Genomic DNA, 17,627 nt, shown 5'->3' with positions numbered 1-17,627 from the left:
ATTCTACCTAGGGAGAAGACACCTGAGAATCAGCACAACATTCCCCTCCCCCAGAAGATCAGCAACAAGATCGAGCTAAGACCAAGTTTACTGACCACACAGAACTGCAAAACTCCAGTGCCAGGGGAAAATAGTAAACAGAATTCATGCTTTTTTTTTTCCACGTGATTCTTTAATATTTCAATTTTAATGTTTTTCTCTTTCCTTTTTCAACCAATTTCTTATTTTATCAACTCTTTTTTAAAAGTCTTTTTAAATTTTCATTTTTACAATTACATTCTATCTTTTCATTGTATTTATTTTTATATATACCTAAGTTTTTCTTTCTTTACAATTTTGGGATGCAGTTTCCTCTAACAAACAGAACAAAATACAACCCACAATATATTGTATTGCTCTATTCTCTTCACCTTTCTGATCATATTCTCTCTTTTTTCTTTTTTTTCTAAAGTCTTTTTAAATTTTCGTCTTTACAGTTGCATTCTATCCTTTCAATGTATTTAATTTTATTTTGTATATATATATTTTTCTTTCTTTACAATTTTGGGTTGCAGTTTCTTCTAGGAAACAGACCGAGACATAGTGTATTGCTCTGATCTGTTCACCTGTCTGTTTATAGTCCTTCTTTGCTCTTCTTTTTTTTTGCCTTTTAATTTTCATTTTTGCAGTTATATTCTATCCTCTCATTGTACTTAATTGTATTTTTGTACATAAGTAAGTTTTCCTTTTTTTTATGGATGGGATCTAGTTTTCTAACAAATAGACCAAAATACACACACATTGCTCTATTCTGTTCACCTGTCTGATACTATTTTTTTTTTCTTTTTTCTGGTTTTGGGTCTCTTCTGATTTGTTTAGGGTATATTTCTCAGGGGTCATTGTTGCCATCTTAGTATTTTGTTCTTTTGTTCACCTATCCTTCTTTGGACAGAATGACAAGACAGGAAAAACTCACCTCATGAAAGAGAACAATAGGCAGTACTGACTGCCATGAATCTAATCAGTATGGACATAAATAAGATGTCAGAATGAATAATAAGTAAGATTATAAAGATACTAGCTAGGCTTGAAAAAAGCATAAAAGACATAGAGAATCCCTTTCTAGAGAAATAAAGAACTAAAATCTAATCAGGTTGGAATAAAAAAGGCTTTAATAAGAAGCAATCAAAAAAGAAGGTTCTAACTGCTGAAATAAATGAGGTAGAAGACAAAACGATGGAGATTAAAGAAGCTGACAAAAAGAGAGATAAATAACTATTGGATCAGGAGGGTAAAATTCGAGAGACAAGTGATACCACAAAGCAAAACAATATTAGAATAATTGGGATCCCAGAAGAAGAGGAGAGAGAGAGTGAGAGAGGCAGAAGGTATATCAGAGCAAATTATAGTGGAGAACTCAGGCATTCAAGTCCAAGAGGCACAAAGAATGCACCTCAAAATCCATAAAAATAGGTCAATGCCTTGATATATTACAGTGAAACTTGTAAATCTAAGACAAATAGAAAGTCTTGAAAGCAGCCTGGGGACAAGATGTCCTTTACCTACAAGGGTAGAAACATTAGACTGGCAGAAGACATAGCCACAGAGACCTGGCAGGTCAGAAGAGAGAGGCATGATATATTCAGGGTGCTAAATGAGAAGAATATGCAGCCAAGAATACTTTAACCAGAAAAGATGTCATTCAAAACAGGAGAGATAAAAAGCTGCCAGGACAAACAGAAACTAAAAGAATTTGCGATCACTAAATCAGCCCTACAAAAAATATTAAAGGGTCCTCTACGGAAAAAGAGAGCCTAAAAGTAACACACACCAGAAAGGAACAGAGACAATATGCAGAAACAGTGACTTTATAGGAAATACAATAGCACTAAATTCATATCTTTCAATAGTTACTCTGAATGTCAGGAAATAACAGATGTTGGTGAGGATGCAGAGAAAGGGGAACCCTGTTACACTGTTGGTTGGAATGCAAGCGGTACAACCACTCTATACAACAGGATGGTGGTTCCTTAAGATTGAAAACAGAGCTACCCTATGACCCAGCAATTGTATTACTAGGTATTTATGCAAAGGATACAAATATAATGCACTCCAATGTTTATAGCAGTAATGTCCATAATAGACAAACTATGGAAAGAGCCCAGATGTCCACTGACACATGAATGGATTTAGACAATGGAATACTACTCAGGCATCAAAAAATTGAAATCTTGCCATTTGCCACGATGTGGATGGAACTAGAGGGTATATTGTAAAATGAAGTAAGTCAATCAGAGAAAGACAATTACCATATGATCTTATTCATATCTGGAATTTAAAAATCGAAACAGAGGCTCATATAGGAAGAAAGGGAAAAATAAAACAAGATGAAACCAGAGAGGGAGACAAACCACAAGAGACTCTTAACCTTAATCTTAAAATCTTAATCTTAAAATTTGTTAAGTTTCTGATTCAGAAACTCATTTATTTAATTTTTCCATCTAAACCATAGATTTAATATGTCTTGTTAAAAATTTTTTGCTGTAAGATGAAAAACGTCTGAGGATCTAATATATAATGTCGTGACTATAGGTGCTAAGACTATATTGTATAATTGAAATTTGCTAAGAGAGTAAAATTTAAATGTTCTCACCGAGAGGAAAAAAAAAATGGTAACATGTGAGGTAAGAAATGTGTTAACTTGATCTTTCCACAATGTATACCTACAACAAACCATCAGTTTACATACTTTCAATATCTTATAGTTTTGTCAGTTATACTTCAATAAAGCTAGAAAGAAAAAAAATTACGAAGATTCAGGAACCCATCACATCAGTAACCCAATGTCTGACAAACTCCAGGGCATCTCCTCCAAAATAAGGTATTATTGCACCTTGCATATCCTCCATAAAAGAAGGCCTCATTCCAGTAATGGGTACCTAAGACATATTCTCAACACTTATGGGGGTTGGATAGATAGAAAGAATAGTCCTGAAGTGGGGTGCCTGGGTGGCTCAGTCGGTTAAAGCCTCTGCCTTTGGCTTGGGTCATGATCCCCGGGTCCTGGAATCAAGCCCCATGTCAGGCTCTCTGCTCAGCAGGGAGTCTGCTTCCTCCTCTCTCTCTCTTCCTGCCTCTATCTACTTGTGATCTCTGTCAAATAAATAAATAAAATCTTAAAAAAAAAAAAAAAAGAATAGTCCTGAAGTCACTACTAGTAAGAAATGGCTGGCAAGAATTTTACTATAAACAGAAATTACTGTAAAGCACTTAATCTAAATGCATCCCTGACTCACTTCCCCTTATTGAGATCCCAAAAGCCTGTGCTTTCTAACACCAACCAACACAAGAGGAAGTTAGACTTAAAAACAAAACCCAAACAAACTTGCTGATATTTCTACTTGGATCCCATTAAATGTCTAGTTTAACTTAAGGAAACTGACATTTTCATGAAAAATAAATTAGTTTTCTATCTATACCATACCCAAAATGAACTTGGGATGATAAAAGGTATAATGTGAAAAATATAACTATAAAAATTCACATGGCAAAAATGAAGGTACAAGGATAGGCAGGTACAAGAATAACCACAACAACTCTAAGAAGAATCTTAGTCATTTTGTCAAGTTTCACTAATAATTCTTTTGGAAATTTTTGCCATGAATTATATTGAATTTATAGATTAATTAAGTAAGAATTAAATTGCAGGGAGATAAAAATCCTACTTTTCTACTTTATTCAACAACATTATAACCCTTTGTAGGGGGATTTTTTTTTCAGCTGAGACTGTGCCACAACGGATGGGTGCACACAGCTTACATATGGGAAACCCCATGAGCACCTGGCCTGGTGGGCAGGCAGGGCTGCAGTTCTGGGTCCCAGGGGACATCTATACAAAGTCACTCCTGAAGACAAGGAGAGGTAGCCAATTTGCCTAATACACAAAAACAAACACAAAAATCAGGAAAAATGAGAAGACAGAAAAACACAATTCCAAATGAAAAAATTCCAAAAACTCAGAAAAAGACCTTAATGAAAGAGAGATAAATAATCTACCTGATAAAGAGCTCAAAGGGATGGTCATAGAGATGATCACCAAACCTGGGAGAAGAATGAATGAACTTTAACAAAGAAAAAACACAAGAATATAGCAACCAGAGCTGGTATATATAAAAACAACCAGAAAACAATGAACAAAATGGCAATAAATGCCTACCTACTGACAACTGTTTTAAATGTAAATGGACCTAGTTTTCCAATGAAAAATACAAGAGGGAATCAACAGGAGATTAGATGATACAGAAAAATAGACTAGTGGTACAGATCACCCCATCAGAAAAGAAAAAAAAAAAGAATTCTTAAAAATGGGAATTGTTAAAGGGACCTCTGGGACAAAATCAAATGTACTAACATTTGCATTACAGGAATCCCAGAAAGAGAAAAGAGAGAAAGGTGCAGAAAGCTTATTTGAAGAAATAAAAATATCTGAATATTTTTCTAACCTGAGGAAGGAAAAAAATACTAAAGTCCATGAAGCATAGACAGTCCAAAACAAGATGAACCCAAAGAGATCTACACCAAGACACATTATAATTAAAATGCCAAATATTAGATAAGGAGATAATCTTAAAAGCAGCAAGAGAAAAACAGCTAGTCACATACAAGGGAACCTCCATAAGACTATCAGCTGATTTTTCAGAAGAAACTTCACAGGTCAGAAGAAAGGGGCATGATATATTCAAAGTGTTGGAAGGAAAAAACTCAGAATGAAGAACACTCCACCCAGTAAGGTTATCATTCAGAATTGAAGGAGAGATAGTTTTCTAGACAAGCAAAACTAAAGGAGTTCCCCACCACTTGACCAGACTTATAAGAAATGTTGAAGATTCAGACTTCTTTAAGTAGGAAAGGCCGTAACTAGAAATAGGGAAATATATGAAAGAAAAAATTCTCACTAATAAAGGTAATTATAAAGATAGTAAATTAATGAGTTATAAAGCTAGTATGAAGATTAAGAAGAAGTAAAATCAAGTATAACTATAATGATTAGTTGAAGAATATACAAAATAAAAAGATGTAAAATATGACATCAAAATATAAAACACGGTAAAGGGCAGAGTAAAAATGTGCTTTTAGAATGAATTTGAACTTAGGCGGCCATTGACTTAAAATAGACTGTTATAAATATATGTAGAGAGAGAGATGGTAACCACAAACCAAAACCTTATAATAGAAACAAGGAAAATAAAGTGAAAGGAATATAAACATGACACCAAATGAAGGCATCACACCATAAAGGAAAAAGAGCAAGAAAAGAAGAAAGAAATGGAGATGAACTACAAAACCAAGCAGAAAACAATGAACAAAACCTACTAACAACTGCTTTAAATGTAAAAAGACCTACTTCTCCAATCAAAAGACACAGGGTAGCAAATGGAAATAAATCAAAACAAAACAAAAACAAAAACCAAAAATAACAACAACAACAACAGCAAACCAGGACTTAAATGAACTAGAAAATTAAGAACAAAGCCCAAAGTTTAAGAAGGAAGTAAATAATAAAGATCAGAGTGAAAATAAATGAAACAGAGACATCTCCCACCCCCCAAAAAAAGAAAAAGATCAATGAAATTAAGAGCAGTTTCTTTTAAAAGATAAACAAAACAGATAAACCTTTAGATAGACACATCCAGAAACAGAGAGAGGGTCCAAATAAATAAAATAAAAAATAATTACAACCAACACCACAGAAATACAAAGGATCACAGGAGACTGCTATGAACAAGCATACACTAACAAACTGGACAACCTAGAAGAAATGGATAAATTCATAAAAACACACAATTTCCAAGATTAAATCAAGAAGAAATAGAAAATTAAATAAACTGGTTTACTAGAAATGAAACTAAATTAGTAATAAAAGAAACTCCTAACAGAAGACCAGGCCCAGATGGCTCCTTAGGTAAATTCTACCAAACATTTAAAACAGTTAATACTTATCTTTCTAAAATTATTCCATGAAATTGAAGAGGAAGGATGTTCCCAAACTCATTTTATGAGGTCAGCATTAACCTAATACCAAAACCAGACAAAGACACCACAGAAGAAAATTACGGGTCAATATCCCTGATGAACACAGATGCAAAAATCCTCAAAAAATATTAGCAAACCAAATTCAGCAAGGCATTAAAAGGATCATACACCATGAATAAGGATTTATTTTAGGGATACAAAGATGGTTCAACATCCACAAATCATTCAACATGATATACCACATCAACATAATGAAGAATAAAAATCATATGATCATCTTGATAGAGAAAAACCATTCAACAAAATTCCACATCCACTTATGATAAAAACCCTCAACAGAATGAGTATGGAGGTAACATACTTCAATATTATAAAGACCATGGATGACAAACCCACACCTAATATACTCAATGGTGAAAAGCTAAAAGCATTTTCTCTGAGATCAAGAACAAGACAAGGAGCCCACTCTCACCACTTTTATTCAACATCTACTAGAAGTCCTTAGCTATAGCAGTTAGACTGGAAAAAAAAAATGGCATCCATACTGGAAAGGAAGAAATAAAACTGTCATTATTTGCAGATGATGGGATACTAGATATAGAAAACCCTAAAGACTCCACCAAACTAATAGAACAAATGAATTCAGTAAACCTGGAGGATACAAAATTAATATATATGAATTTGTTGCATTTCTGTACACTAATAACAAACTATCAGAAGGAGAAATTAAGAAAACTATTCTATCTAAAATTCCATCAAAAAGAATAAGATATCTAGGAATAAATTTAACCAAGGGGTTAAAGACCCGTACTCTGAAAATTGTAATACATTGATGAAAGAAACTAAGAACAACTAAATGGAAAGTTATACAAATGTTGAAGAATTGGAAGAATTAATGTTGGTAAAATATCTAACTTAAAGCAATCTACAAATTTAATGCAATCCCTATCAAAATATCAAGGGCAGTTTCATAGAACTAGAACAAATAATACTAGAATTTGTATGGAACCATGAAAGGCACTGAATACCCAAAGCAATCTTGAGAAAGAAGAATAAAGCTCAATTATCACAACCATTTTTCAAACTATACCATAAATCTAAAGTAATCAAACAGTATTGTACTGGCACAAAGCAGACATATATCAATGGAACAGACTAGAGAGCACAGAAATACATCCATACTTAAATGGTCAATTAATCTATGACAAAGGAAGCAAGGATATATACTGGAAAAAAAAGAATCTCTTAGTAAATGGTATTGGGGAAAACTGGAAAGCCACCCAAACTGGACTACCTTCTTACACCATAAACAAAAATAAACTCAAAAACAGATTAAAGACCTAAACATAAGACCTGAAACCATAACTCCTAGAAAAAAACACAGGCAGTAATTCTTTGACATTGATCTTAGCACTATTATTTTGGACCTGTCCCCTCAAAGACAAAGACAACAGCTGCAAAAATAAACAAATGGGACTCCATCAAACTAAGAAGTTTTAATACAGCAAAGAAAATTATCAACAAAACAAAAACACAACATACGGAATAGGAGCAGATATTTGCAGATGATATACACAAATAGAGAATAGTATCTATATAGAAAAAGAACTCACACAACTCAGCATTAAGGAAACAATCTGATTACAGAATGGGCAGAGGACCGGAATGGACATTTTTCCAAAGACATACAGATTGCCAAAAGGCACATGAAAAAATGTTCAACATCACTAATCATCAGGGAAACGCAAATCAAAACCACAAAGAGGTATCACCTAACAGTTGTCAGGATGGCTATTACTGAAAAGACAAGAAATATCAAATGTTGGTGAGGATGTAGAGAAAAGAGAACTCTTTTTAAAAAAAAAAAATTTTTTCCAAATTATTATTATTTTTTAAATTAACATATAATGTGTTATTTGCCCCAGGGTTATAGGTCTGTGAATCGTCAGGCTTACACACTTCACAGCACTCACTACAGCACATACCCTCCCCAATGTCCATATAACACAACCAACCTCTCCATACCCCGCTCCCCGCAGCAACCCTGTTTGTTTCGTGAGATTAAGAGGCTCTTATGGTTTGTCTCCCTCCCAATTCCATCTTATTTCATTTTTTGCTTCCCTATCTGTGAAACTCCCTATTTTACCTCTCAAATTCCTCATATCAGGGAGATCATATAAAAATTGTCTTTCTCTGATTGACTTATTTCGTTCAGCATAATACCCTCTAGTTCCATCCTCATCGTTGCAAATGGCAAGATTTCTTTTCTTTTGATGGCTGCATAGTATTCCATGGTATAGATATACTACCTCTTCTTTATCCATTCATCTGTTGATGGACATCTAGGTTCTCTCCTTAGTTTGGCTCCTGTGGACACTGCTGCTATAAACATTTGGATGCACGTGACTGTTTGGATCACTACATTTTTATCTTTAGGATAAATAGCCAGTACTGCAAAGGCTGGGTTGTAGGGTAGCTCTATTTTCAACTTTTTGAGAAACCTCCATGCTGTTTTCCAGAGTAGCTGCACCAGCTTGCATTCCCACCAACAGTGAAGGAGGGTTCCCGTTTCTCCGCATTCTCGCCAGCATCTGTTGTTTCCTGACTTGTTAATTTTAGCCATTCTGACTGGCGTTGAGGTGGTATCTCACTGTGGTTTTGATTTGTATTTCCCTGATGATGAGTGATGTGGAACACTTGAGAAAAGGTACTCTTGTGCACTTTTGGTGCAAATGTAAATTGATAGAGCAACTATGGAAAATAATTTGGAGGTTCCTTTAAAAAGTTAAAAATAGAATGACCATATGATCCAGCAATTCTACAGCTATAGATAACTACAATTTTGTTATCCATAGAAAACAAAAACACTAATTTGAAAAGATACAAGCACTCCTATGCTAATCACAGCATCATTTTCAACAGCCAAAGTATCAAAGCAACCCAAGTGTCCACAGACAGATGAATGGATAAAGAAGATGTGTTGTATGTGTATGTGTGTAAATGTATGTAGGTATGTGTGTACACCCCCCCCAAGAATATTAGTTCTAATAAAGAATGGAATCTTGTTATTTACAACATCATGGGTAGACTTTGAGCATATTATGGTAAGTGAAATAAATCAGAGAAAGACAAATACCTTATGATTTCATTTACATGTGGAATCTAAGAAGCAAAACAAATGAACAAACAAAAAGCAGAAACAGACTCAAATACACTGATGGTTGCCAGAGGAGAGAGCAGATAGAGGGATGGAAGAAATAGTTGAAGGGGATTAAGAGGTACAGTCTTCTAGTTATAAAATAAATAATATATGGGGATGGAATGTACAACATAAGGAATACAGTCAATAACATTTTAAAAACTTTACATGGTGACAGACGGTAACTTATTGTAGTGATCCTTTTGTAATGTGTATAAATACTGAGTCACTCACTATGTTGTACACCTGAAATAAAATATAATACTGTGTATCAATTAAACCTTAATGGGAAAAATGAGCTGTTCCAGTTTATTCAAAATTCTAGTGGAAAATGATTTTAAAAGATCAACTTTTAAATAGCAAGAGTTCAGAACTAACTGAACAATTATTTTATAATAATAAAAACAAACATTCCTATATTACTAGTTATGTGCAAAACACTGTTCTACATGCTTTACAAACTTTAAATGATTGAATTCTCAATAATTCAAAAGATCCCTTTAAGGACTAAAGCATCCCACGGCCTTTAGGATAAATACTGGTTGCTAGTATATGGACAAGTAAGGTAAGAAGGATTTTAGAGAACCAGAGTTTAAAACAAAAGAGAGGTGAGAAAAATATAAAACAGCCAATGTTAAGGTCATATTTACTATTCTCTTTTCTCCAAATTCACAAAAATGAAATGCTAGTAAGTTATAAAATTCTGCCCAAATATAAAAGTTCTGTTTTACTGGCTAAAAACTTGCACTTTCTTTTGAAGTTTGTTAGTTTGTCCTTCAGTATTACTCTAGACCATTCCTAAAAATGTCACATTAAAAAACAACATCAACAAAAAGCCAAATAAATCTTTCGTGTATACCATATAGTTTCATAAATGTAAAGATTATACATAATAAAAGATCTTATGGTAGGTTATAACAGCAATCCAATAAAAACAGCTGATTTATAAATGTATTTTATATTAAAATGTTTGGATTTAGATATATGTTCAGATTACAGAAGAGACTCCTCTAATATTATTTTTATTAATGTGCCAAGTTTATAAAGTTGATGTGAATTCAGAAGTATAACAATTTGAGCCACTTCTAGAAGATCTCAGTAATAGTTTAATTATATGAAGACTTCCTCAATTTTTAGTGTCAGATATTGCTTACATCACAAATGAATCTGTAAGTCTTCATTTAATAATTAAAAGCTTCACTGAGTTATTTTCAAAGTTTATCAGTATGTGAAAGGTATATGGAAACTTGACGAACTAGTTTAGCAACTATTCTCTCTGAAATTATTTTCAAAATAAAAGTTGAAATAAAAGGGTAATGATTCTGTTTACTCTGTATGTAGTCAAACCACTGAAAATCTAGGGTGTTCAACAGTATTTACCTTAATACTCATCAGTGATTTTCCTATTAGCTAGATTACTAAAAATAAATACACTTTTCTATTGATAAATTAAAGACAAATCATTTTCTCTCTTTCCCTTTCTCCAACACACATGAGCCAGAGCATATAGATTTTTAAGAAATGATCTGGGGACATATAATGGTAGTAACACTTTGGACTCAAGTTCAGTAGGTTCTTTTAAAGTAAAACTCCTTCCACTTTATGATTAGCAATTCAACTCCTAGAGAAAATTTACCAAAGATAAATAAGAAAACATATACCCAAAAAAGACTTTATAAAAAAGTTCATAGTAGCTTCATTCATGATAGCTACAAAATGGAAACAACCTAATGGAAACAACCTAAATGTCCACTGATAGGTGAGTAAATAAAACAAACTGTGGTATATTCATACCCAGTAACATTAAGGAATGAGCTACTGATATAACAACGAAATGGATGAAAATATAATGTTGAATGAAAGAAGCTAGACACAAAAAACTACATACTATTCAATTCCATTCATTTTCAATCCAATACGAGCAAAACTAAGCCATGGTGACAGAAATGAGACAGTGTTTACCTTTGGAGGAATAGTGGTTGAGATGGATAAAAGGCATATATATAAGGAAACTCTGTAGGGTGACTGTACTGTGCTATATCTTGCTTTAGTATATGCAATAATTACATATTACAAAAACAATGCACGTAGCTATAGTTCAATGGAATTAAATATTATACTTCTATTAAAAATATTTTTCCTTAGAAGAAAAAGTTATAGCAACGAAAATCAAAAAAGAGTTTTTAACATTTCCAGATTTTTAGAATGCTTACCTGTCCAAGAGCTGATCGTGTTTTTCTAAAGCATCCTTTTCAGCCATCACTGCTCGGTCCTTTTCTGCCACAGCATTGTCCCTCGCTTCTCGGAGATTTCTAAAATTTAAACATATACTCATTTGTTCCAAAAACAAAATATCTATCTTTTAAATTTTCATAAATGTGTTTGCTTAGAATTATCTGACACTTTTAAGGACCCACTGGAGGGTGGTGACCCAAGGTGCATATTATATGAATTTGCCTGCCTTGGTGTTTTTCTGTAGCAGGACAGTAATGCAGGTGCAAACATGGTCTATCTCTATATGTCACATAATCTTTCTCCATAACTTATCTCCACATGGGGTGAAGGTAGGCTCAACAATTTATATATACAGTAACTTGTTGAAACTTTACCATAATCTAGTGAAGTAGGTATGATTATAAAATATCCGGAAGAAACCGAGCTCTTGAGAAGTTAATAAACGTTCTCTAAAACATTTTAAATGAAAAGTATAATATAGAGATCGCAAGTGTCAAAATGGGAACAAAGTTTGGGATATGAGTAAATTGAAGTGATGGCCCTTGGGATCTGACTTATAGAGGAATGGAAAAGAAGAGAACTCAAGAACTCAAGAGAGCTGATAGGTTAGGACAAAGTAGAAGGGGCAAAGGACATGGAGTCCTGTTAAGATGACAAACAGATAAATGTAAGTAGTGTACAAGCAAGATGGAAGACTAGAGATTGCTGTTCAAGGATGGTGATGTGGAGGCAGAACAGTAATTTCAGTGACATCATTTTAGTTGATCCCAAGATCCAGGGTATGACCAGTAAAGTAGCTAAGTGAAGGAGAGATGAGATAAAGGTCAATATTCAGGTAGGGGTCAAGAAAGCATGAAGCCAGAGCATTAGGTTAAGTCATTCACTTACAATACTGATGACAGCAGGAACTGAAATTGAGAGAAAGATAAATTTAGTGACAGTTAAGGATAATGTCCAAAAGGCAGAAGGTAACAAGAGTGCCACAGCAAGATAGGAGCCTTTAAAGATCAAATCTCCTTTGTTTTTTTAATCAAAGCGGAAGTCTCGATCAAGAAAAAGATCAACAGGAAGCTTCTTTCAGAGAGCCACTTAATTTTTAAAAAATCCTCTTCTCTAACATAGTTGTAAATAAGTGTAGAGTGTAACATAAATGATTGTGCGCACCCAATTTCTACAAATTCCTTATGTTTTATTTTCTAACCTGTTTCATAGTGGAGTAAACTGGAGTTCAAGAGCTCAAGTACCTACTTCAAAGTCACATCCCATGTTAAAGCCATAATTTGAGCCCAGTGATGTCTCTACTGCAAAGCAAATGGTTTTTTACATCATATCACCACATCCCCCATTAAGAACTGGATTGGGTATTAGGATTTTGTGTTTATTATTCATGGAGAATGTCAGTAGAAAGTCATGAAAACCCACATAATTTGGATAAATCTACGTAATAACTATTGGATAGGAATGCTTACTTGCTGTGCCACTATGAAATGTCATCTTTTACACTGTGATGCTAACAACAAAATTAAAATTGGAAACATATCAACCAATGGAGATTCATCAGTCAAATGGTTTATGAGGCAGAAATAAAATAGTTTAAAAAAAACTGTAGTACATATAACATTAAAAAGAAAACAGCTTTGTATACTATTAACCAAATGGAATTGCATTTTAAAATAGATATCACAAAATGTCATGTCATTATTTTCTGACATTATCCCGATTGTAATGACCTTCCAAAACTATTCTATCAAACTGAAACATGAAAATTTAGTTTTATACATAGAATTAAATTCTTTAAGCATATTAAATATTTATATATTTTTCATTCCTAGATGATCTATAAATTTTAGTCAGTAAATCATCACAAAATGGTTGTAATTTTCATTTCTCAAAGATAGCTTCATTATTCTCTGAGTTATTTCAATAGTAAATTTCCAAGTAGATTGCAATTATAGTACTATTAATCAATGCTTCTTTAGTAGGTAGAGAAGTTCAGTCCCTAACAATATTTCGTTTCTGGCAATAATGGGCATTAGAAATAAAAGTAAGTCACAGAGAATGACATGAAACCCAGAATAAACTAATAATAGGGCTTGAGTGGAGGTATGATTAGAAGGTTATAATAAATTCAAGATGCCACAATCTATATCATCCAGTTAACTATAATTAGTGCTATATTAAGGCATAACAAAATTTCAAGGCCACAAAGAAGAGGAGTTGATTATTTTATTTTTTTTTCCCAATTTATTTATTTTCAGAAAAACAATATTCATTATTTTTTCACCACACCCAGTGCTCCATGCAAGCTGTGTCCTCTATAATACCCACCACCTGGTACCCCAACCTCCCACCCCCACCCCCGCCACTTCAAACCCCTCAGATTGTTCTTCAGAGTCCATAGTCTCTCATGGTTCATCTCCCCTTCCAATTTACCCAAAAGCACATACCCTCCCCAATGTCCATAACCCTACCCCCCTTCTCCCAACCCCCCTCCCCCCAGCAACCCACAGTTTGTTTCGTGAGATTAAGAGTCACTTATGGCTTGTCTCCCGAGGAGTTGATTATTTTTTAATTGGAGGAAGAAAGATGAGTGAATGAAGGGAAGATATGTTAAGTTGGATCTTGAAGGGCAAGTAAGTAAAGGTAATTCAAAAAAAGAAAACTAAAATGAATCCGACAAAGTGCTAGAAGTTGAGATTTCTATCAACAGGTCCTCCCACAGATGTCTGCTGGTAGGATTTCTGTGTGAACCTAATTTCCTTATCAGTTACTACACCTTTCACATCTCCACTACAACCTGCATACAAGAAGCCATACAATTCCTTTTAACAGAAAGATATAGATACTTTCTTTAATGTTACTAATTAACCTTTAAGGTTTCAAATTAAATCGGATATGAATTGAATATATTTCACTGACAATAATAGTAGTAACAAACATATAAAGTGCTTGCCATGTGCTAGGAACTATTTTAGGCATTTTGCATATAATAATTCATTTAATCTTCACAACAACCCCACAAAATAGGTTGCATCATTATTTCCTTTTTACAAAGGAGAAGACTGAAACACAGAGAAGTTAAGTATTTATCTAAGGTCAGAAGTAAGTAAGCTATGGTGTCCAAATTGTCTGGTTCTGGAGTCTAGGCTCCTCGTCAAATTATGCTGCCTTTCTTAAGGGCACCGTTTCTCCTTGAAAACGATGACTTTTTGCCTCCCTTGGTGCCTGTGGTTCTAGGTCATGCTGCTTTGAAGAATGAAGAGGCAGAATGGTGGGCAGCAAAGCAAGGTTTATTGAGTGATAGCAAAGTGGTAGTACAAAGCTGCCCAGGAGGGAGGGGACCCGAAGGCGTTGCCACTGGAGTTTTCTAAGTCTAGGGGCTTGTTGGTGGGCTGCTTTAATCTGATTAACCCTCCCCACACCTGTCATCCTATTAGGTTTTTGTCATATGGGAAAAGGTGGAAGGCTCCTTCCAGGGCCGTATAAAATACTTTTAAGGGTTGTTTCCTTTTAGGGTGTCAGCCCCTAATCCCTGCCTGTGTGCCTTCCAATTATCCTTCATCAATTTCATAGCACAAATGTTAAACCAAAAATAAGTCTTGAAAGAACTGTGATTATATTATATATACAATTGTTTTTATAGTCCATGCTCTTTCAGATCCAATTAGACTGGTTTGCTAGAATACCAGATGGATTATATTCTGGCCACAGATAAAACCCTAACTGCCATATAACTAATAAATTATCCATTTTAAATGTTAAATGCATTAGAAAATGTAACAACATACAATTATGGAAGAACAGGAATTCTAATGTTCTTCAGAAGAACAAACTCAAAAAATTGATAGACTATCCACAGCATGTAGAAGCTAATGAATCTAATGTTTTAAAAGTCCAAATTGACTATATAATCAAATGTAATTACAATAATAAAGAGAGATGCTGAGAGTTGGCCAACTGGTCAGCATTATAACAAATGTTTTAAATATAAAATTAAAATATTTCATCCTTTAAAATGCTTTTAAAAAGGCTTAACATTTGAGGGGTGCCTGGGTGGCTCAGTCAATTAAGCACCTGACTCCTGATTTTTGGTTCAGGTCATGATCTCAGGGTCATGAGGTCGAGCCCTGTGCTGGGCTCTGCACAGAGTCTGCTTGTCCCTCACCCTCTGCTCCTTACCCTGCTCATGCTCTTTCACTCTCTTTCTCTCTCTCAAATAGATCTTTAAAAAGCTAGCATTTGATTTCAAAACCATTTTTCATGATTCTTTCATGTTGCTTCCTACAAACTTCATCCCCCACATACACATACTTATGTCTCCTATCCATCCTGTATTTGTGCATGGGAGGTAGAGAGGAAAGATGGCAGAAAAGGAAAAAGAAATCTGATCAATCCTATGGAAAGTGCAAAAGTAAAGTGACCTAGTATATATTATAACTCATATCCAAATAACGTATTTTTCAATTTGAGGCATTTCTGAGTGAAAGAGGGTGTTATTAATAATCATGCTAGAGAAACAGGCATAAACCAGGACTTCAGGAGACAAACAACTGGGAGACAATGTCATTTAAATTATAACATTCAAACAAGAAACTTAAAAAGTTTTATTTCTCTAGGTAAAAGGATTTTAATATTATAATAAAATAGATGTATTTCATATGCAAACTAGTGTATCTGTGCAGAGATGATTTCATGTATATAAAGTTTAGCCAGAAGTATCTTACAACCAAAACCTGAAGCCTCAGTACAAACCTAACAACAGATTTCTGTACATGGAATGTATCTTCCTACACTAGAAGATAAATTTCATGGCACCAGTATGCCAAATCTAAATTTATACCTGAAAAGTGGTAAGAAAAATGTTGGAAGAATGAGAAAACCTTGAGACCCTCTGAAATTCTAATAGGAACAAATCAGAGTTTGCAAACGCCAATGGCATGCTTAGCTGGAATAAACATCACTAACAACTCAGAACTTGAAATTTACCAGGAATAAAAAGTGAAAAACCATGGTTGTCAAAAGAGCTCAACAGGCATAAAACTAACCAACCCATCTTCTTTCTTCCTCCATATAAAAATATTTTTGGTTAATAAAAGTGAATACATCCTTTCCAGTTGGAACAAAAAGAGACTGAAACAGGCTGTTTATATGACAAGCTTATTTATAGGGAAAGTGCTTGAATTAATCATCTACCTCTACATTATTTTCCTGGACAACACATAAAACTGCTCATTTCCACGCCTGATGCCTTCGTTCTTAAAATGGCATAGACAAGAAGGGCTACAAGTGGATTATCTACTGCTTATAATCAAGTGACCAGTAATTGTTCCTTTAATTAACATAGTTGTTGAAAATGAATGAATATGACGTAGCAAAAAAGGCAAAGTGGAAATTTTATGTAACACAATTTCTTGGGAGAAGCTATGCATTTTCAGAGGAGAAACTTTTTGAGATTACTGTTGCCTGAACATACTATATTTTCCTATCATTTTATTTTAATTGGTGGTCAGGCAGATACTTTTTCATTTTATAGATGTGAAAACTTTATCGCAGAGTAGGTATCTAACAAAACCATGGTTTAAAACAAGTTACGAAATAAGCATTGGGACGCCTGGGTGGCTCAGTTGGTTAAGCAGCTGCCTTTGGCTCAGGTCATGATACCAGCGTCCTGGGATCGAGTCCCACATCGGGCTCGTTGCTCAGCAGGGAGCCTGCTTCTCCCTCTGCCTGCCTGTGCTCGCTTTCTCGCTCTCCCTCTCTCTGACAAATAAATAAAATCTTTAAAAAAAAAAAAACAAGTTTAAGCATTAAAATGCAAAAACTTATTTAAAATCATTCATGTGTTGAGGTTTAAAAGGTAGCTGATAAAACACAATGTAATATATTAGAATGTAATAGGGTAAATCCTTTTTTTTACTTTTTAATTTTAATTCAATTAATTAACATATAACGTATTATTGGTTTAAGAGGTACAGGTCTGTTCTTCATCAGTCTTATATAATATGCACTGCTCATTATATTACATGCCCTCCTTAATGTCCATCACCCAGTTATTCTATGCCTCTATCCACCTCTCCTCCAGCAACCTTCAGTTTGAAACTGGGTGAATCTGGTGGATGGTTAAATGAGTGACTACTTCATTAAATCCATCTCATAAATCTTTGTATAGGCTTTCACCTAA

At 34.1% G+C, this 17,627-nt stretch overlaps 1 protein-coding gene across 3 annotated transcripts in view; it reads right to left on the bottom strand.

The window, feature by feature from the left end:
• The window catches only part of PIBF1 (progesterone immunomodulatory binding factor 1), a 196,523-nt gene that overhangs the window by 125,258 nt on the left and 53,638 nt on the right, over nucleotides 1-17,627 (bottom strand). For all 3 annotated transcript variants that reach the window (XM_044249864.1, XM_044249865.1, XM_044249866.1), the window contains one exon: nucleotides 11,425-11,523. In XM_044249864.1, coding sequence (XP_044105799.1) covers nucleotides 11,425-11,523 — 99 coding nt within the window. The remainder of the gene's footprint in view (nucleotides 1-11,424; nucleotides 11,524-17,627) is intronic.

This window comes from Neovison vison, chromosome 5, assembly GCF_020171115.1.
Source record: "Neovison vison isolate M4711 chromosome 5, ASM_NN_V1, whole genome shotgun sequence".
NCBI classification, from domain to species: domain Eukaryota; kingdom Metazoa; phylum Chordata; class Mammalia; order Carnivora; family Mustelidae; genus Neogale; species Neogale vison.
The sequence above is the reverse complement of the archived record's forward strand: the minus strand, read 5'-3'. Positions and strand labels throughout refer to the sequence as shown.